General features: G+C 48.0%; 1 protein-coding gene across 1 annotated transcript; it reads left to right on the top strand.

Annotated features, from left to right (window-relative positions):
- The first annotated feature begins 1,014 nt into the window (after nt 1-1,014).
- Nucleotides 1,015-13,354, top strand: LOC126455997 (uncharacterized). Its single transcript, XM_050092108.1, has 2 exons — nt 1,015-1,057; nt 12,627-13,354. The coding sequence occupies exons 1-2, from the start codon at nt 1,015-1,017 to the stop codon at nt 13,352-13,354; spliced, it is 771 nt and encodes a 256-aa protein (XP_049948065.1).
- Nucleotides 13,355-22,535: the final 9,181 nt, after the last annotated feature.

The raw sequence follows: 22,535 nt of genomic DNA, 5'->3' as shown, positions 1-22,535 counted from the left end.
TTTAAGAGGCACTCGCTGATGTTACCACATGAATGTTCACACACTTTAATATGCCACCTAGGTAACAACCTATTGGCTAAAAACTTTGACTGCTATAATATTAGTATGTCAAGGAATGTATGCTATGTATGGGGTCCCATTAAAACCTAGAATACAACATGATACTATAATAAGCAGGTGTACTCCATCTCCTGAATGTTGAGCAAGCAACCCATATGACTTTCACACACCATGAAAATTAGAATGATGGAAAGAGAGAATACTAACTTTTATGCAACAACAACATCAAGTAAAGTAAATCATTCCCAGGAACAGAGCTATTTGCTGCAAATGTGAAAGTTAAACTGTACCCAGAAAAATGATAATATGCTACATATTTGCAACTTATTTTCCTGTTTTGAGGTATGATTTAGTTTACTTATTTTCATTCCAGCACTACACATTGAAATATTCTCTCTCTCTCTCTCTCTCTCTCTCTCTCTCTCTCTCTCTCTCTCTCTCTCTCTCTCTCTCCACACACACACACACACACACACACACACACACACACACACACACACACACACACACACACAACTGTCAAATGTTTTAGCCTACAGTCTGCCACCCAGATAACATTCACCTCCACACACTGATATTCTGTGTGTGCCTCTTACATTTCCCCTTGTCCATTATAACATTACATAAATTCATCCTCATTGTTTCTTAATCTTTCTTCATAGGTTTTAGTACTTTTACAGCAGACACACTTTTGTGGGTAATTATTTCATTGGACTAACAATGCAAGCTGAGTCATGACTCTTCCAGTGATTACGTGTTTCGATTCCAGGGACTACATGTTTCATTACAGCATCATCATAGCTTTCAGAATATTGGTTTTCTACACGATTGATTGTCCACTTATATACAGATTTGTACCTGAAATGCAGCTGTAAGTGCTCTGAAATTGGTAGTGCCTAATATTTTTACAGCTGAAGCAATTTTGTTTCTCAACTTGCTAAAACATGTTCAAAGATGAAGAATGGTGTAGCAGCCCATCTGCCTGAAGGACCACAAAGTGAGTAACCTGGTGCTCAACAATTGAGGCAATAGTGGAAAAAATGGAAATCACTAAGAGGTCAGTTTCCAAAATGTTGCATGATGTTATGAATACGACAACAACTGACATCGACAGGATGTGTCAACTACTCACACCCACTTGAGAAACCCACTGAAACTGAAGCAGCAGTGTATGTATTGATTCTGTGTTTGGCTAAATCAGATGGCTTCTTTAGCCATTTAATCACAGTTAATGAGATAGCACACATTTACATACATCTACTTACACAACACCACTAAAGCAGGCAAAGATCCCAACATCATCAGATAATTTGGTGCTGTGTGTTCTTTGGAACAATCTGTTGTACCAACAGACTATAATGTTAAGGGGAAAATCTCCACAGCAATGTACTGGAAAAATCTCCAGGTGAGATAATTAGAGGAGGCTGTCAACGTGAAGTGTCACAAGAGGCAGTGTGAAGGCATATTTTTGATCCACGACAGTGTCCCAGCTCATTCTGTACAGGACAGACATGCTGCTTCTTTAGCCTATAAATTCTTGCCACACACATTCTCCATCCAGTGATATTTTCCTCTGACAAAGAATCCATTGGGTGGCAGCCATTTTCCAAATGAAATTTAAATTTTTAATGTGGAACACTTTCTGAACAATCAAAAGGCAGGCTTCTACAACCGAGATATTTGTCATCATCTGTAACTGGCATCATCCTATTCTAACCTCTTCATGCGCCATCTTGAGGAATCTTTCCTAAAAACCCAGACTCCTAAACCCCTCACCTGGTTCAGTTTCATTGATGACATCTATGCTATCTGGATTGAAGGTGAGGACACACTATTCACATTCCTCCAGAACCTCAACAACTTCTCCCCCATTTACTTCACCTGGTCTTGCTCAACACAACAAGCCACCTTCCTAGATGTTTACCTCCACCTCTGAGGTGGCTGCATCAGCACCTCCATCCATATCAAACCTACAAACCACCAGAAATACCTGAACTTCGACAGCTGCCACCCATTCCATACCAAGAAGTCCCTTCCATACAGCCTAGCCACCCGTGGTCATTGCATCTGCAGTGACGAGCAGTCCCTCTCTAAATATACCGAGGGTCTCACTGAAGCCGTCACTGGCCATAATTGTCTTCCCAACCTTGTACAAAAACAAATTTCCCGTGTCTTATCTTTCCAGTCTTCCACCATCTCCCGAAGTCCCACAGTCCAGCCACAGAGGAGCATTCTCTTCTTAATGCAGTAAAATCTGGGACTAGAGCAACTGAATTACATTCTTTGCCAGGGTTTTCATTACCTCTTGTCATGCCCTGAAATGAGAAATGTACTGCCCACTATCCTTCCCACCCCTCCTACAGTGTAATTCCACCTTCCACCGAGCCTACACAACATACTCGTCAATCCTCACACAACCCCTGCTCCCAGGGGCTCATACCCCTGTAATAGACGTAGATGCAAGACCTGTCCCATATATTCTCCTACCACCACCTATTCCAGTCCTGTAATTAACGTCAACTATGCCATCAAAGGCTGAACTATCTGTGAAACCAGTCATGTGATTTACAAGCTAAGCTGCAACCACTGTGCTGCATTCTATGTAGGCATGACAACCAACAAGCTGTCTGTCCACATGAATCGCCACAAAAAAACTGTGGCCAAAAAGTAAGTGGACCACCCTGTTGCTAAACACTGCCAAATATGATATCCCTCATCTCAATGACTGCGTCACAGCCTGTGCCATATGGATCCTTCCCACCAACGCCAGTTTTTCTCAATTGCACAGGTGGGAACTTTCCCTGCAATATATCCTATGTGCCCATGACCCTCCTGGCCTCAACCTTCACTAGTCACTGTCCTCATCCATCCAACCCCCTCCCTGTTCCCCATTCCAGCACTACAGAGCCATCATTTCACTGCCACACGCAGTATTTTAATTTATTTTTATTTCTCTCCTTTCCACTACTTGCCCCCCTCCCACCTTCTCTCTTGCCCTCCACCCAAACTGCAACACTTCACTGTCCATCACCCCCACCATACTATCCCCACCCCAGCCTCTTTCTTACCTACACACCCAGTCGTCACTCCCATCAAGTACTGGTGATGCTGCTCGCAGTGTGGTTTCAGTTCTCTGAGACTGCAGATGTGTGTGCAAGTTGCATTTGCACGTGTGTGTGTGTGTGTGTGTGTGTGTGTGTGTGTGTGTGTGTGTGTGTGTGTGTGTGTGTGTGTGTGTACTGCTGACAAAGGCTTAAATGGCTGAAAGCTATAATTGTGCGACTCTTTTTGTTGTGCCTATCACGAGTTATCATCTCTGCTATATGGTGAGACACATACATCAGGAATGTTTTATGGTTTTTTTTTTTTTTTTTTTTTTTTTTTTTTGTGGTTTTAGGGCACACAATTTCAGTGGTCATTAGCGCCCTGACAACGTTAAGAATGCACCGTGAGGCACAAGTTTAAAACAACAACTAAAAGGGAAAACATGATAAAAGACAGACTGACAGGCATAGGATTAAAAAACAGCATCATCAAATGTCCTTAGAGAGGTTGGTCAAATTGATAAAACGAAGAACACGAGCAACTGCTCGTGGGTCATCCGCTAAAATGGCATAGAAAGTACTTGGCAGGTTAAGATCTAGACGCAGTGTGTTAAAATCTGGACAGGACATTAAAATGTGTCGAACCGTCAGCAAGTGCCCACATGGGCAGAACGGTGCCGGCGCAGCCGTCAGCAGATGGCGATGGCTGAACCGGCAGTGTCCAATTCTTAACCGGGCCAAAACTACCTCCTCCCACCGAGAAGGGCGTGAGGAGGACGTCCAAGCCACGGGAAGAGGTTTTATGGCCCGAAGCTTGTTGTCTGTAAGTGCAGCCCAATCGGCATGCCACAGCGATAAAATGCGCTGACAAATGACCCTGCTATAATCGGACGAAGGGACACAACAAGAAGCTGTCCGAGGCTGGAGGACCGCAGCCTTGGCCGCGGCATCTGCAGCTACGTTCCCGGGGATACCGACATGGCCAGGAACCCACATAAAGCTAACCGGAGAACCGACGTCCACCAGCTGCTGAAGAGAGCATTGGATCCGGTGTACAAAACGGTGATCCGGGTACGGATCACTGAGACTCTGGATGGCGCTCAGGGAGTCGGAGCAGATGACATAAGCAGAATGTCGGTGGCGGCAGATGTAAAGAACAGCCTGGTAGAGGGCAAAGAGCTCAGCTGTGAAGACCGAACAATGTCCATGGAGCCGGTATTTGAAACTTTGTGCCCCGACAATAAAGGAACACCCGACCCCGTCATTGGTCTTAGAGCCATCTGTATAAATGAAAGTCATGTTGATGAACTTCGAACGAAGTTCCAAAAAACGGGAGTGGTAGACCGAACCGGGGGTAACCTTTTTCGGGAGCAAGCTGAGGTCAAGGTGAACGCGGACCTGAGCCTGGAGCCAAGGTGGCGTGTGGCTCTCGCCCACTCGAAAGGTTGCAGGGAGTGAAAAATTAAGGTGTTGATGGAGGCGACGAAAGTGAACTCCAGGTGGTAACAGGGCAGAGACATACAACCCGTATTGACGGTCGAGAGAGTCGTCAAAAAAGGAACAATAAGACGGATGGTCGGGCATTGACAGTAGCCGACAGGCATACCGACAAAGCAGTAAATCGCGCCGGTAGGTGAGTGGCAATTCCCCAGCGTCAGCATGAAGACTCTCTACGGGACTAGTATAAAATGCTCCGATCGCAAGTCGTAAACCCCGATGTTGTATGGAGTTGAGGCGGCGTAAGATGGATGGCCGTGCAGAGGAGTATACGAAGCTCCCATAATCCAGCTTGGAGCGGACGATCGACCAATATAGACGAAGTAGGACGGTTCGATCCGCTCCCCACGACATACCACTGAGAACACGGAGGACATTTGAAGAACGGATACAACGGGCGGCCAAATATGACACATGTGGAGACCAGCTAAGTTTCCTGTCAAATGTAAGGCCTAAAAATTTGGTTGTCTCCAAGATTGGGAGAGCAACGGGACCGAGTCGTAAGGACGGTGGGAGAAACTCTTTGTAGCGCCAGAAGTTAATACAGACCGTCTTCTCGGCAGAAAAACGGAAGCCATTGGCGACACTCCAGGAGTAAAGACGGTCAAGAGAATGCTGAAGACAGTGCTCCAGGACACGTGTACACTGCGCGCTGCAATAGATGGTAAAATCGTCCACGAAAAGGGAGCCTGATACATCAGCTGGGAGGCAATCCATTATTGGATTGATCGCGATGGCGAAGAGAGCGACGCTCAAAACTGAGCCCTGTGGCACCCCATTCTCCTGGCGAAAGGTGTCTCACAGTACAGAACCCACACGTACCCTGAACTGTCGATCCATTAAAAAGGAACGAATAAAAAGAGGGAGGCGACCGCGAAGGCCCCATGTACGCATGGTGCGGAGAATGCCCGCCCTCCAACAGGTGTCGTAAGCCTTCTCCAAATCGAAGAACACAGCCGCGGTCGGGCGCTTCCGCAAGAAGTTATTCATAATGAAGGTCGTCAAGGTAACCAGATGGTCAACAGCAGAGCGGAGCCTACGAAATCCACATTGTACATTGGTAAGTAGGCGTCGAGACTCGAGCAGCCAAACCAATCGAGAGTTAACCATTCGCTCCATCACTTTACAGACACAGCTGGTAAGCGAGATAGGTCGATAACTGGAAGGCAAGTGCTTGTCCTTCCCCGGCTTAGGAATCGGGACAACAATAGACTCGCGCCAGCATGTGGGAACATGTCCCTCAATCCAGATGCGATTGTATGTATGAAGAAGAAAACCTTTACCCGCAGGAGAAAGGTTCTTCAGCATCTGAATATGAATAGAATCTGGCCCTGGAGCAGAGGACCGTGATCGGCCAAGTGCGTTTTCGAGTTCCCGCATGGTGAATGGGGCATTATAACTTTCACAATTCGAGGAGCGGAAGTTAGGTGGCCTAGCCTCCTCTGCCTGTTTGCGGGGGAGGAAGGCAGGGTGGTAATGAGCGGAGCTTGAAACCTCTGCGAAAAAGCGGCCGAAGGCATTGGAGACAGCCTCCGGGGCCACAAGGACGTCATTCGCGACCTTCAAGCCAGAAACTGGGGAGTGGGCCTTAGTGCCAGATAGCCAGCGCAGGCTACCCCAGACAACAGAAGGAGGAGTAAAACTGTTGAAGGTGCTTGTGAAAGCAGCCCAGGTGGCTTTCTTGCTTTCTGTAATAATACGACAACACTGAGCACGTAATCGTTTATAATTGATACAATTCGCCACTGTAGGGTGGCGTTTAAAGGTGCGTAAAGCACGTCGACGAGCATGTAAAGCGTCTCTACATGCTGCGGACCACCAGGGGACCGCTACACGACGTGGAGAAGAAGTAGGGTGAGGGATGGAATATTCAGCAGCAGCGAGAATGACTTCCGTGAGGTGGGCAACCTGACGATCGCAGCTTGGAAAGGTTTGATCCTTAAAGGTCGCCCTGGAAGAGAAGAGCCCCCAGTCTGCCTTGGAGATGGTCCAACTAGAGGAGCACGGAGAGGGGGTATGCTGCAGGAGATGGATAACACACGGGAAGTGGTCGCTCGAATATGTATCAGAAAGTGCATACCACTCAAACCGGCGTGCAAGTTGGGGAGTACATATAGAGAGGTCTAAATGGGAATAGGTGTGAGATGTGTCTGAAAGAAAAGTAGGGGCGCCAGTATTGAGGCAGACAAGATTGAGCTGATTGAAAAGGTCTGCTAACTAGGAGCCCCTCGGGCAGGATGCTGGAGAGCCCCAAAGGGGATGGTGGGCATTGAAGTCTCCAGTTAACAAAAATGGTGCAGGTAGCTGAGAAATAAGTTGCATCATGTCTGCCCTGGTAACGGCAGATGACGATGGAGTGTAAACGGTACAAAAGGAAAACGTAAAAGTGGGGAGAGTAATGCGGATGGCAACTGCCTGCAGGCCGGTGTGCAACGTGATGGGATCGTAGTAAATATCATCCCGGGCCAGCAACATAACCCCTCCATGAGCTGGGATACCTACCATAGGGGGTAGGTCAAAACGCACAGAGGTGTAGTGTGCCAAGGCAATTTGATCGCATGGGCTTAGCTTCGTTTCCTGGAGGGCTACGACGAGCGGACGGTGCAAGCGGAGCAGCAACTTCAGGTCCTCTCGGTTGGAGCGAATGCTGCGATTATTCCAGTGAATAAGTGCCATCGTAAGAAAAGGAAGATGAAAGAAGGGGTCACCTCGAAGGCCGCTGAGGGCCTGGCTTCGAGCGAGCACTGCCGCCGCTATCAGTAGGTGGACAGTCATCGTCCATTGGGTCGATAGGTTCATCGGCCATCTCGGGAGGATGGCCGGGAGGGGGAGCTTCCTCCGCCAGTGAACGGCCAGATGTTCGGCTACCAGCGGTGTGGCCAGGCGAAACGGATGACGGCCTGGGGCGGCAACCGCTGGGTGGCGCAGGAGAAGAAATGCGCCGTGGCGGAGAAGGAGAACTGTGCTTCCTATGAGCCTTTTTGGAAGGACGTTTGGTGGAAGTACCGGTCGAAGGCTGGGAGGTCGAGGTACGTAGACAGTCTGCATGGGAGGGTTATTTCTTGAAGGCCCGTGCATCTGACTTCGGGGTCTTCGTCTTAGCAGAAGCTGATGAAGGGGCTGGTGTCTGTGGGGTGATGGGAGGAAGAGGAGGCGTCAACCGCGCGATCTTAGCACTGGCCGAACGGACGACCGTGGTGCTGAAGGTCAGATCGGATGTCTGGGTTGCTACCTCCCTGGTAGTCCGAGGAGAGGCGAGGACAGTACTGTATTTCCCCGCTGGGAGCAGCACGGGCTTCCTACTAGCCAATAGCTTGCGAGCAGCCGAGGTGGACACTTTCTCTTTGACCCGAATTTCTTGGATACAGCGTTCTTCCTTATAGACAGGACAGTCGCGGGAGGATGCGGCATGGTCACCCTGACAGTTAACACAACGAGGAGACGGAGGTGGACAGTCACCCTCATGGGCATCCCTGCCACAAGTGACACATTTAGCCGCATTGGAACAAGACTGTCGAGTGTGATTGAAACGCTGACACTGGTAGCAGCGCGTAGGTGTCGGGACATAGGGGCGAACAGAAATAACCTCGTAGCCTGCCTTGATGCGCGATGGCAGCTTAACACTATCGAAGGTCAAGAAAAGTGTCCGGGTCGGTACAAGGTCATTGTTGACCTTTTTCATGACCCTATGGACAGCCGTCACGCCCTACTCAGCGAGGAAAGATTGAATCTCCTCGTCAGTCAATCCGTCGAGGGAGCTAGTATAGACTACACCACGAGACGAATTCAAAGTTCGGTGGGCTTCCACCCGGACAGGGAACGTGTACAGGAGTGTGGCCCGAAGCAGTTTTTGTGCCTGAAAGGCACTCTCAGTTTCTAGTAATAAGGTACCGTTACGCAACCTGGTACAAGATTTGACAGATCCGGCTATGGCATCTACGCCCTTCTGGATAACGAAAGGGTTGACAGAGGAAAAATCCTTTCCGTCCTCAGATCGAGAAACGACGAGGAACTGTGGGGCAGGCGGTAGTAGTTTTGTCACTGGTGGCTGGTCACGTTTCCGTTTTTGGGCAGAAGTCGAAAGCGATGGAGTAGAATCCATTGCGAAGGAATCCCCCATGATTGCCAGCGTCTCCGATGGCGTGCTCCTTCCTTGTGGGGACCCTCTCAGAGGGCACTCCCGCCTTAGGTGAATGTTTACACCTCAGGTCACACCTCCCGAGAAACAGACGGAGGGACCAGTCGGCATGGTCAGAAGGTATCAGCTCAGGCAATCACCCCTCCCCGGGCCTGGCCTTTACCAGGTGGTACACGCGTGCCTTACATGTCTACCCAGGGCGGGGACTTACGCGTTACCCCGTCACCGGCTACGCGTGCGAACGCGTGGGTCGGCCTTCAGGCACGCACAGGGAGGAAGGAAGAAGAGGAAAAAGAAGACAGACAGGGAGAAAGAGGACAGACTGTCTCAAAAGCCGAGGCGGATACCAGAGAAGGCAAGGAGAAGAAGGCAATGAGAAGGCAAGGAGAAGAAGGCAATGAGAAGGCAAGGAGAAGTCAAGGGAAATAGTAATGAAGACAGTGAGGTGGAGAAGAGCAAAGAAAGGGATCAACAAAAGGAAGGAAGAAACGAGAAGTGAAAAACCAAAAAGACCACAATTATAGGTCGTGGAACCGTCCGTCTCCGGACGCAGGCGCTAACTACCCCCGTGAGGGGGATGGACTTCTTTTAGTCGCCTCTTACAACAGGCAGGAATACCTCGGGCCTATTCTAATCCCCAGACCCGCAGGGGGGACATCAGGAATGTGTACATAAAATATAAAAAATCGATAATCCAATATATAATTGCTGTGAAACTAAAAAAATTCCAATCACTATTTGATCATCTCTTGTGCAGTCAGTACGCTGCTGCCTCATGGGATTAATCCCAATTTCTTATTTTAAAAGACAGCTACATGGTCATATAATTAACCTTTTAAATACTTACGATTATTATCATCACGCAAACAGCCGAGCAGATGGCAAGTGTTGCCATCGGTGAGCCTGACGTGACTGCCGCTCTGGCCCTGGCCGACTCTAGCCTTCACTGCTGCTGTTGTGTATCTCGTTATGGTGCCTTGGAAATACCTAATGAACACAGAAAATTAATTAGATCTGTAAATTACTTTACATTAAACTGCATTCAATAAAAGAAAATGATTTAAGAAAATTTCACTAAAATTTAATAGTTACAAAATTTGGTTTGATGACTGCAGCAGTTTCAAATCTCCTGCTTTAGGGTACACAAACAGTAGAAAAAATTACCTCTGACCTATTGGTCAAGAAGGACCCCAAGGCACAGACAATGTTCCCTTCTGAATGGAGGAGGTCATACTCTCAAATGGTACACCTTCAGATATGGATTCATTATCAAACTTTTATCTGCGAAGTCCCCTCCTCAACTCTTGGGAGCCCATTATAGGAACTTTAGAACACCTCTGCATAATGTGTGGTTAATGTTATAAATGTAAACAAGCCAACAGTAAAATATCAGTACAACTTTGTTTTGGATTTCCAGATCCTGCATTTTCCCAATATTTACATTATTTTCCATCGGTACCATCATAAACCCTATTCTATCCCTTTCATTAAAATTTTTGCGCTTTTCAACCACTACCACAACCTTGAACATCAATTTTCAAACTGATTTACATGGTAACTAAATTGTGTTATTGCTCTATCTCACATTGTAGGGTAATCCATAGCAAAACTATACAATTTATTTCAGAATCTAAGTCACTTTGGGGTTATTTTGCATTTTTAGAGCTGCTTTCAAAATGGTTTCACAATGTTTGATCACCTGACTGTTGGAGAGACTGTAATACCTCAAGTGTAGTTTACCTAGTAACTAATATTGTAATCTGGTCAGGTTTTCACACCAGTGACTGATTTTAGAATCATAAAAATGAATCTACTGCAGAATTTTCCATAAGCTGCTTCAGGCACTTTTCATTGGTTTGCGCTTTTGAAAAATGGGTGCAGCCTGTGTGAATATTATGAGTTCCACATATTTACATGATGTATAATACTTCATAGATGTTTGGAAGAAATTATTCATTCTGCAGTTACAGAGAGCTACTGCAAGTAAAATTACTAAATTTTTAAAATATATTACATAACATGGGACCTATCTGTTCACACATAACCAGTCGTGCAGTATCTTTTACCTTAAAACAGGAGGTGGTCTTTTACTATGGTGAAATTTGCAGACAAACAGAGTTTACTTGATGTCTGAATAATTATCTCTGTCTTGAAAATGGAAATTTGTGTTAGCTGCCAATAGCTTCTATTTCAAAATATTTTTAACTTTTAACCAACTTTTGACAGTACTATTCCCTAAAATGATATCACTTACTCATTGTTTGTGTGTAGTAGATTAATAATGTAATATAGGCTATTAAATACAGTATTGAGAAGATTGTCCCTATGACAACACTTTTAAATTTTAATAGGATATTTGTTCCTAAGTACATTACCACATGACACATTGGGACAGTTTTTCATATTTGGGGCAATCTTACTTCTCTGGAGTAATTTTTGTAATTTTAGAATAAGATTGCAATACACAAAGTGAATGCAATAATCCTAAAGTGTACTGCTCTACTCGAAACTGAAAAATAAATAAATAAATAAAACATTAAAAACAGTATTGAAATTAGTTTTTCCCCTTAAAGGCAAGTCCTGTGACATTGAAAAATGATACACCAGAAGCATGTGATTAGTTTCTAATAATTACACAATATTATGATTTATGAGTTATTATACAGTGTTTGTGTGGTTTTTCATAACATTAATGAAATTATTTGTCTTTTTGACTGCATCTTAATGCCATTTGGAACTCCCATGCAGTTTTGCAGAATTGTGAAACTTTTTGAAACTTGTGAATGGATGGCTTATCATCGTGATGGATGGAAAAGCATGCACAACTCAGACAGCGCAAATTTATGTACTTCACAATAAACAACCCATTCATATCATGACAGCCACACCAGTCCGAATGTGCAGGGCTTGGATGTGAATGCATGTGCAAGAAATCAGATGCAGGTATCACTAGTGGAGTGCGGAGTGTGACTGGGCATTTTGGCCTGATCTGCTTTCATATCTGGCCAATTGGCCTCCACTTCTGGCCTTATCTACTTTCATGTCCAGGAAATTCACCTCCACTGTCGTAAGTAGTACTTTGCAATCTAACGGCATAAGTGCCCAAAGTGTCACAAGCTATTTCTAAACTCTGGCACCTAAGGTTTCCGGGTAGGAGCTCTGGCATGTGCAGTTATCTTAATTATCATGTAACTAACTTGAAATTTTGTAGTGCTCTGTGTATGTTCCTTGATTAATTAATTAATACAAAACAGAGTGGTGTCAAATCTAAGAATATCTTAATTGTGTCTATCATGCGTAAATGCAAATTAATCTTGCATCCATTCCACAGACTGACGGATCATTGGACAGAACTGCAAAAAGGAATTGGAATATAAATGGTCCTTTTCTACCTAATAATATATGGTTAGTCATATTATGGCCATCTGACTGTACAAAAATGAATCCCTTAATGACTTCATCAACTCAACCAGGTGGACTGTGTTGAAAACAAATATATATTCTCCGCATACTTTTCAAACTAGATGTATCAGCTACTAAAAGAAATAGCAACAGGAACTGAAGGAGTGACATTTGAAGGATATAATGACACAGCATTACCACTAACTGATGAGCTTTTTGTTTTGTGGTACAAAAACAACTAGGGTCATATGCGCCCATGTCAAAACACTAGGACATGAAGACAAAGAGAGGAGTTAAATATGACTGCATGTTAGTCTCAGTCAATGCAAGAGAAGACAGCTAAAAAACAGGGATGTGGAGAAAGGTCTATTAAATACACCACAGACAGAGAACTGGAGGTCCAGAACCAAAAATTAAATGGCCTTTGCCATATTGCTACAACGGATAAAAAGTGCAACATGGTCAATGGCTGTTAACTCTAACAGCAAACACCGATAAGGAAGGTTGTTGGGGCGGGGGAAGGGGAGGGGGGGGGAGGGTGAGGGGGTGGGGGGGAGGACGAGGGGGAGCGGGCGGGGGAGAAGGAGGGGGCGGGGAAGGGGAGGGGGAGGGGGAAGGGGATGGGGACGGGGCGGGGGAAGGTGAGGGGGACGGGGCGGGGGTAGGTGAGGGGGACGGGGCGGGGGTAGGTGAGGGGGACGGGGCGGGGCTAGGTGAGGGGGACGGGGCGGGGGTAGGTGAGGGGGACGGGGCGGGGGTAGGTGAGGGGGACGGGGCGGGGGTAGGTGAGGGGGACGGGGCGGTGGAAGGTGAGGGGGACGGGGCGGGGGAAGGTGAGGGGGACGGGGCGGGGGAAGGTGAGGGGGACGGGGCGGGGGAAGGTGAGGGGGACGGGGCGGGGGAAGGTGAGGGGGACGGGGCGGGGGAAGGGGAGAGGGACGGGGCGGGGGAAGGGGAGAGGGACGGGGCGGGGGAAGGGGAGAGGGACGGGGCGGGGGAAGGGGAGAGGGACGGGGCGGGGGAAGGGGAGAGGGACGGGGCGGGGGAAGGGGAGAGGGACGGGGCGGGGGAAGGGGAGAGGGACGGGGCGGGGGAAGGGGAGAGGGACGGGGCGGGGGAAGGGGAGGGGGCGGTGGAAGGGAGGGTGTGGGGGAAGGGGGGAGGGGGCGGGGGAAGGGCGGGGGAAGGGGGGGCGGGTGAGGGGGCGGGGTAAGGGGGGGGCGGGTGAGGGGGCGGGGGAAGGGAGGGGGTGGGTGAGGGGAGGGGGAGGGGGCGGGGGAAGGGAGGGGGAGGGGGCGGGGGAAGGTGAGGGGGACGGGGCGGGGCTAGGTGAGGGGGACGGGGCGGGGGAAGGTGAGGGGGACGGGGCGGGGGAAGGGGAGAGGGACGGGGCGGGGGAAGGGGAGAGGGACGGGGCGGGGGAAGGGGAGAGGGACGGGGCGGGGGAAGGGGAGAGGGACGGGGCGGGGGAAGGGGAGAGGGACGGGGCGGGGGAAGGGGAGAGGGACGGGGCGGGGGTAGGGGAGAGGGACGGGGCGGGGGAAGGGGAGGGGGCGGTGGAAGGGAGGGTGTGGGGGAAGGGGGGAGGGGGCGGGGGAAGGGCGGGGGAAGGGGGGGCGGGTGAGGGGGCGGGGTAAGGGGGGGCGGGTGAGGGGGCGGGGGAAGGGAGGGGGTGGGTGAGGGGAGGGGGAGGGGGCGGGGGAAGGGAGGGGGAGGGGGCGGGGGAAGGGCGGGGGCGGGGGAAGGGAGGGGGCGGGGGAAGGGAGGGGGCGGGGGAAGGGAGGGGGCGGGGGAAAGGAGGGGTCGGGGGAAGGGAGGGGTCGGGGGAAGGGAGGGGTCGGGGGAAGGGAGGGGGCGGGGGGAGGGAGGGGGCGGGGGAAGGGAGGGGGCGGGGGAAGGGAGGGGGCGGGGGAAGGGAGGGGGCGGGGGAAGGGGGCGGGGGAGGGAGGGCGGGAAGGAGGGGGCGGGGGAAGGGGAGGGGGAGGAGGGGGCGGGGGAAGGGAGGGGGCGGGGAAGGGAGGGGGCGGGGGGAAGGGGTGGGGGCAGGGAAGGGATGGGTGCAGGGGAAGGGGAAGTGGGTGGGGTCGGGGGAAGGGGAAGTGGTGGGGGCGGGGGAAGGGGAAGTGGTGGGGGCGGGGGAAGGGGAAGGGGTTGGGGGCGTGGGGAAGGGGAAGGGGGGGGGCGGGGGAAGGGGAGGGAGGGGAAGGGGTGGGGGCGGGGAAGGGGAAGGGGTGGGGGGTGGGGATGGGGGAAGGGGATGGGTTGGGGGTGGGGGCGGGGGAAGGGGAGGGGAGGGGGAGGGGAGTGGAGGGGGCGGGGGAAGGGAGGGGGCGGGGAAGGGGAGGGGGCACGGTGAGGGGAGGGGAGGGGCACGGGGAGGGGAGTGGCGCGGGGAGGGGAGGGGGCGTGGGGAGGGGAGGGGCGTGGGGAGGGAGGGGCGTGGGGAGGGGAGGGGCGTGGGGAGGGGAGGGGGCGGGGGGAGGGGAGGGGGCTGGGGGAGGGGAGGTGGCGGGGGGAGGGGAGGGGGCGGGGGAGGGGAGGGGAGGGGAGGGGGTGGGTTAAGGGGAGGGGAGGGGGCGGGTTAAGGGGAGGGGAGGGGAGGGGGAAGGGGGAAGGGGAGGGGAAGGGGAGGGGGAAGGGGGAAGGGGAGGGGAAGGGGAGGGGAGGGGGCATTAAAACAAATAGGGAATAAATATGAGAGCTCAAACCAATCAATCATGAAGATGCAATTTTGTTTCCTGAAGGCAGATAAGTGGGTGCTCGCTGTAAATTCTGTTATATTGAAAACCACAACATTCTATTGGAGGAGATTCATGACAAGGAAAAAAATGAACAGGATGCCACATCAGTGGCTGCTGAGCCCTATCCTTTGAAGACTACAGGGCACAGACGCAGGATCATCCTGCTCCTTGACATCTACAGAAGCATCAGCATTTTTCTACTGTCTGCCTGTGGATTCCAGGGCAGAATAATGCTTGGTGTTGTGCACTGGCAACACAGAGGTTGGCTGTGGGAGGATATCACATGGTACCAACTTAAGGAGAAAACTCATTTGCCTTTGTTTGACTTCTTCTAACCTTTTCAGTTAGGAGATGAAGGTTCGAGTTGGTTGGCTGGGGAGTTGTAGGAAGTCTTTGCAGCAGTATTCCTTCTGTCCTTTCTGGCCTGCTGGTTGTGTAGCTGGTAACTATGCCCCATGAGGAGATTGTCTGGCGGTGTTTTGCACAGCCAGAGAGGGAGAACTACCATGAAGCTGGGTGCTTTCACAGTAGTAAATTTTGAGGTTGCATGTCTGCTTGGTCATGTCCTTCATGGAGTGAAATGTCGCAACAACAGTACTGTAGATACCAGGAAGTAGAACACGGGGTTTCCGACTAGTCAACAACTTACAAGTGACCGGGTAAGGCCCTTTCTCCTTCACCTGGATCTCCTGGACAGCCTACTCATTAAGATACATGGTACAAATGCAGGAGACAGCAGCAGGGTCAACATTGCAGCTGATGCAGCAGGGAGGAGGCTATCAATCATCCTCATGAGCATCCCTACCACAGGTTGCACATTTGGCTGGGACACTGGTAGCATCACATCGGGTTTGGAATTTATGTTCTGACTGTGATAACTTCATAACCTGTTTTGATCTTTGATGGAAGAACCACTATGAAAAGTGGGAAACAGGGTGGGTGTGGGGATGGGATCTCTCCCCCCAACACCAGCTTTTCTGTACCGCAATACATCCTATGTTCCCACAACACTACTTGCGCCAAACTTCATTAGTCACAGTCCTTATCCATCTATCCCTTCCATATTCCCATTCCAGAACTACACAGCTGTCAATCCACCACGACACCCAGTCGTTTCATTTCTCTCCTGTTTCGCTACACGTGTGTGTGTCTAGTGTTGACAAAGATCTTAATGGCCGAAAACTTTAATTGTGATAGTCTTTTTGTTGTGCCTATCTGTGTGTCTGCAAGTCTGCCATATTGTGAGAGGCAACTTTCCTTCTCATAATAAGCTCAAACATTTGACTTCCTTATCTCAATCCTCACATGTTTCTTTCATTTCATGTTGCTTTCCAACATTATGCTCAGATATTTAAGTGATATGACTGTGTCAAGCAGGACACTACTAATGCTGTTTCCAAACATTACAGGTTTGTTTTTCCTAGTCATCTGCAGTGACTCACATTTTTAGAATCAACTGCCATTCATCGCACCAATTAGAAATTACATCCAAGTCATCTTGCATCATCCTGTCCATCCTTGATGACTTGCAGCCTATGCACAATGAGCCTTTATGTTGACCAAGCAGTTAAGGAAACCCCACAGATATTTCGAGTAGGAATTCTATTTCAGGATTAGAAATAATGGTGATATAATTCTGTCAGAGACAGTGAGGGACTGAAAGTGAAGTTGAATGGGATGGACAATCTTGAAAGGAGGGTAAAAGATGAAAGTCAACAAACGTGAAACAAGGTTAATAGAAAGTACTCTAATTTTGTCATGTGATGCTGAGGATAAGGGCACTCTCAAGATTTACCAGTATCTCCAACACTGGAACACTAACTTTGTCAGGCTAAGAATCCTCTAATATGGAACATACATTCTGTGCACACAAATGCTAAGAGTGTACTCAAAGTACGCACAACATGCAGTTCAACAGAGGACTAAGACTGCCCCACATTAGGAAAACAGACATGTCCACATGCAAGCCAAACACAAATGGCTCGGAGAAAAGAAGTCCAAATCAGTGTTCATGAATAGCTATATGTTTCTCTAAGGTCACCATAAATATGTCCTCCAGAGACTACATAACACAACTCAGCAAATTCATATGAGTGCGGATGAGATGGTCCTTTGCAGCACTTCCATCTGCTGTTGCTTTCAGGCCACTTGAAATCATGTTGACATACATATTTATCAATCCATGCCTTCCTCAGCTGTGCCTAGCAACCTCACTGGATGTATTTATGATTACACTGATTGATCCATCTTACATCCAGTAGAATTATAAGGAACTTCATTTAATAATTGGAGAAAGAGATTCATCATAGATATTGGTCTAACCTACAGTCAAAGGCAACAAACCTGGTTGTGTGTGACTGTTTCATGATGATTACAAACATGGGACTCTACACCCAACTTTTTTCTCTACTGTATATTTATCATGTCTTCCATGGCTTTTATCAAGCAGTAAGAATCTTTCCTTTCTATTTGTTAATGTTTATGACTAACACTAATGATATTCCAATGAGTCTGCTGCATCTCATTTTAACAAAGTTCATTGTGGCACATACCCACTTATTTCAGGCAACAAGCCAAACTGTTTGTTAACCTGAACTACCATTTTGTGATTTCTGTATTTATTTCCTTTTACTTGTTACTTCTTACCCTTTCCCAGTTTTCATTATGTTTACCTTCATCAACCTAACCAATTCAACCCACAGCTGCGTGGGAGAGCATCATCAAGTACTTTATCATTACTTGTGACAAAACTCACAAACTGATCCATAATCATTACACGTCTTACTGAAGAGGTGAGTATATTACACCAATAACTACATTTACAAAGAAAAAATTTTTGAGTAGCAGAAAAAACACACAAACTGCCATTCAGGTAACATTACAACATTATGAAGACAAGCACTAAACAGGAATTTGGAAATGCCGTGCAAACATCATTATCTACTTGTAGACATGTTTTCATATCTAGGAATACAAATACCAATGTCAGTAAGAATATACAATCAGCAAAGTACCTGCAACCTCAGTAATACAGTGCTGTGATCAACATACTAGACTAGACACTCAGTCAAGATGACAGCAGTTCTCTCTCCCCCTGGCTATCCAGACATAGGTATTCTATAACTTCCCCTAAATCACTCTAGGCAAGTACAACCCTGACTTTCTTACCCGTCCTCTCTCATTCCAAGATAGAATTCAATTTCAAATGGCTCAGGATATTCAACCCTCATCTTCTTTCATTCCTTTCTCCTTCCCTTACTTCTTATCTTAAATGAATATCCACCTCTAACAATACACTACTACTTTTAGCAGTGACTCGCATATCACAGTTTCACACTTAAGGATTTTTGTGTGTGACGATTCCTAAATGGTTAAATGAAGAGACTAGATCTTTGCACAGTTCTGGCCAGTCTTTACATAACTATACCACCCTAGAAAAGTCCATAAATCATTGCTCATTGAACTCAATAAACTCGTTTTAATAATGGAAGCAGCCAAACCACTATGGAAATTACAGCAGCAAAATACTAAAGTCACCAGAGGCCTGTTGAGCTCTACAAAAATTGTGTCCCAGTGGTGAGTTTCAAAACCAGAAAGAATCTGCCCATATGTGGCATGTAATTCACTGTCAGGTTTCAAATAAAATGTCCTTGACAAAGTGTGATACATACCCCAAGTCTCTTCCAGTTAGCATATTTTCACAATCACTGTTAATATGCTGTGCAACACCGCTGTGAATGAAACACCATTCCAAGGAGACTTTATAGAGGATAGACCCCTTTTTGAAAGTCTGTTCCAGAAGAAACTATTTGCTTTTTACTTCTCTTTATCTTCTATCCAATTATCTTATAACCATGTATTGATTACTAGACATACTCAAATCTGTTTTGAAAGTTGGCTCAATCCTTCACATCCAATGAAAAACAGGTACCTGACAATATTTCACTAAATATGTGTAATACTACTCATTTATATAAGGATCACCACTAGTGGAGTTAAATCATTGAATCACATGAAAAACACATTACATGGAAGTGCTCAACCTGAGGGATTTTTTTTTTTACACTTTTGGCCACAAATAATAGTTTATAATGCTATTCAATGACACTTAATTCTTGCATAGGCGTTGCTACAGTTTTAAAATGTGTTTCATTTTAGAATGCATTAAACCATCTGTATCCTTGATAAATAAAATATGAAATTACTATTTTGTTGTAAACCACACATTAGATTCTATTTATTTAGAATTGTGTAACTATATCCTCTTCAGTCATTTGTATAGATTTTTGGGTGGTTCGAAACTGGAAAATTTTTAATATTTTGAATCGTATTTTTCATCACCTTCCTTATGATAATTGCATATCAACTGCAAGCTGAATGTTACGCTTCAAAACACAATTATTTCACCCTGAGGGTGTGCCCCCCCCTGGCCCACAGATGTGTGTCCACCATTATGTACTTACGAATACCACAAGGGCATCAATGTTATGAACACGATACAGTATACAAACAGTTTGTTGATACGCAAATAGTTACATGTTCCACCAGGGGGCGCCAGCAAAATGTCTGTGCAGTGCTGACACCAGGTAACAGAGGTCACTGCTATCAAGGAAACACATTCCAACTGCATGTGATGTTATGTACATGTTTCTATCTGCTGGAAATGTCCTGGCTAAATCTCATAGCCACAAATTTCAATTAGAAAAGACCAGCCTTGATGCTCCATTCTACACCACACTGTCACTGCACTGCATCATGGTATACTAAACACTATCATCCCCCCCCCCCCCCCCCTATCTTACCACCGCACTCCACCACCACAACCTGTGGACACCATTCCTAATAGCCACTCAGCATGAAGCACCCTAAAAGCACTAGGGTGGAGGACACGGAGCGACAAAGGACATGTGCTGAAACCTACAGACAAGTATAAAACACACTATCATGGATAAAACATAAAACTAAAGCTGCTGTGGAGGCGTTGTCGCCCAACACCAAAGGCAGGGTGCTGGGAAAGTTAAAAGTCTGCCACAGAGGGGCTAAAAGTGGGCAGCCCACTAATAGGTGGACAACTATCACTTGGGAGCCACAGTGACACTGAGGTGGGTCTTCACGATGGGGTATTTAACCATGCCTTTGCCACGTATGGCCAATACAGAGATGGCAGAGGACAACTGCTTCCCTGTGAGAGGCCTGGATGAAAAACTTCCACACATTCATAGTCTCCTTAATGACATGCAGTTTGTTTCGCATGCTGTTATGCCATTCCATCTCCCAAAGGAGGAAAACACTGTGGTGTAAGAAATAACGCAGGTCAGCTTCAGAGGTGCCTATCCCCAGAAGTGGTTTCTGCATTGCCTGTTTGTCCAGCCTCTTGGCATTGACATTGCCAGGGATCCCAACGTGTCCAGGGGTCCACATTAACACCATGGAATGGCGGGACTGTTCCAGGACATAGATGGAGTCCCAAATGGACGCTACCAGAGGGTGGTGAAGGTAGCACTGGTCGATAGCTTGTAGGCTGCTCAGTGAGTCAGTACACAGGAGAAATGACTCGCCAGGGCATGAGCGGAAATGCTCAAGAGCACGAGATATGGCCGCCAGCTCTGCAGTGAAATCACTAAAGCAAACTGGCACGGAATGATGCTCAACATGTCCTCCATGAACATATGCAAAGCCTACATGACCATCAGCCATTGAGCCGTCGGTGTGAAACACTTCAGAGGCCCGGAACACATCAAGAATCGAAGAGATGTAACTGCGGAGAGTGGCAGGGTTAACGGAGTCCTTAGGGCCATGCAAAAGGGCTACACGAAGCTGCGGCCAGGTGTACACCGTGGAGGCATATGTGAACAGACTGCAAGTAGAGGTGGTAAAGGGAAGGACTCCAGTTCGGAGAGAAGGGACTGCACGCGAACTGCTATTGTTAGCCCTAACATGGGCCGCCGATGCAGGAGGTGGAATGCCACCGGCGGGAAAAGAAGATGGTTATTTGGATTGTCAGGAGAAACAATGAATCTGTGCTACATCGAGCAGTTTCACACGTCTGATCTGCAGTGGAGGGAAATCAGCCTCCACCAGTACGCCGGTCACCAGACCCGTCCTAAAAGCCCCTGTCACTAATCAAACCCCACAGTGGTGCACAGGGTTGAGTAAATGCAATGCTGATGGCACTACCAAACCATAAACCACACTCCCATAGTCAATTCGGGATGGGAAAAGGGCTCTGTAGAGCTGCAGCAGTGTACAGCGATCTGCAACCCAATTGGTGTTGCTCAGGCAACGGAGAGCACTGAGGTGCTGCCAGCACTTCTGGTTATGCTGACGAAGATGAGGGAGCCAAGTCAATCGAGTGTCGAAAACCAGCCCTAGGAATTGATATGTCTCCACTAAGGTGAGTGGATCATCATTAAGCTAAAGTGTGGGTTCCGGATGAATGGTACTATGCTGACAGAACTGCACGAGAGACAAGTTTGCAGCTGAAAACTGGAAGTCATGTGATAGAGCCCATGACGGCGCCTTGTAGATGGCTAACTGGAGGTGCCACTCAGCAACAACAGTACTGGAGCAGGAATACGAAATGCACAAGTCATCTGCATACAGAGAAGGTTAGACGGAGGTTCCCACAGCCGCTGCTAGATCATAAATGGGCACTAAAAATAGAGACACTCAATACAGAGCCCTGTGGAACTCAATTCTCCTGGATATGGGTGAAACAATGGGAGTCACCAACTTGGACATGGAAAGTACGGAGCGAAAGGAAGCGTGGGATAAAAATTGAGAGTGGTCCCCAGAGATACCACTCATTCAATGTGGCAAGGATATGAGGTCACCAAGTCATATCATAAGCTTTACGTCAGTCAAAAAAGACAGTAAGCAGAAGTTTCCATCTGGAAAAGGTTGTTCAGATGGCAGACTCGATGGACACGAGATTATCAGTGATAGAGCGAACATGGCGGAAGCCACACTGACATGGAGCCAGCAAGCCACATGATCCCAGTAACCAACCCAACTGCTGACATACCGTACGCTCCAGCAGCTTACAAAGAACGTTGGTGGCTATCCACATTAAGCTGGTTTTTACAGGGTTTGAGCACTAGAATGATGGCACTCTCCTGCCATTGTGGTGGAAAGATGCCGTCACACCACATACGGTTGAAGATTACAAGGATTTGTTGTTTGTGGTTGGATGATAAATGTTTAATCATCTGGCTGTGGATGCGATCAGGCCTAGGAGCCATGTCGGGGATATGTGCAAGGGCACTGGGGAGCTCCCACTCTGTAAATGGAGCGTTATCAGATTCACTGCAGCGTTTAGTGCATGAGAGGACATTCCCTTCCAGCTGATGATTGAGTGCGCAAAAGGCTGGCGGGAAATTTTCCGATTGACAATCCCGAGCAAAGTGATCACCAAAGTGTTTGGAAATCGCATTTGCGTTGGTACATAACTCGCCATTTATGGTAACCACAGGGATAGCTGTTAGGGCCTGGTACCTGAAAAGACGTTTGATCTTTAACCTGACTTGGGAAGGTGACGTGTGGCACCCAACAGTGGAGACGAATCACTCCCAACACTCCTTCTTCCTTTGTTTGATAAGGCAGCGAACACGGGCACAGAGCCATTTAAAGGCTATGAGGTGCTCCAGGAAAGTG

This window comes from Schistocerca serialis, chromosome 1 (genome assembly GCF_023864345.2).
Source record: "Schistocerca serialis cubense isolate TAMUIC-IGC-003099 chromosome 1, iqSchSeri2.2, whole genome shotgun sequence".
NCBI classification, from domain to species: Eukaryota; Metazoa; Arthropoda; class Insecta; order Orthoptera; family Acrididae; genus Schistocerca; species Schistocerca serialis.
Note: the sequence above shows the minus strand (reverse complement) of the source record. Positions and strands in the feature narration are given on the sequence as shown.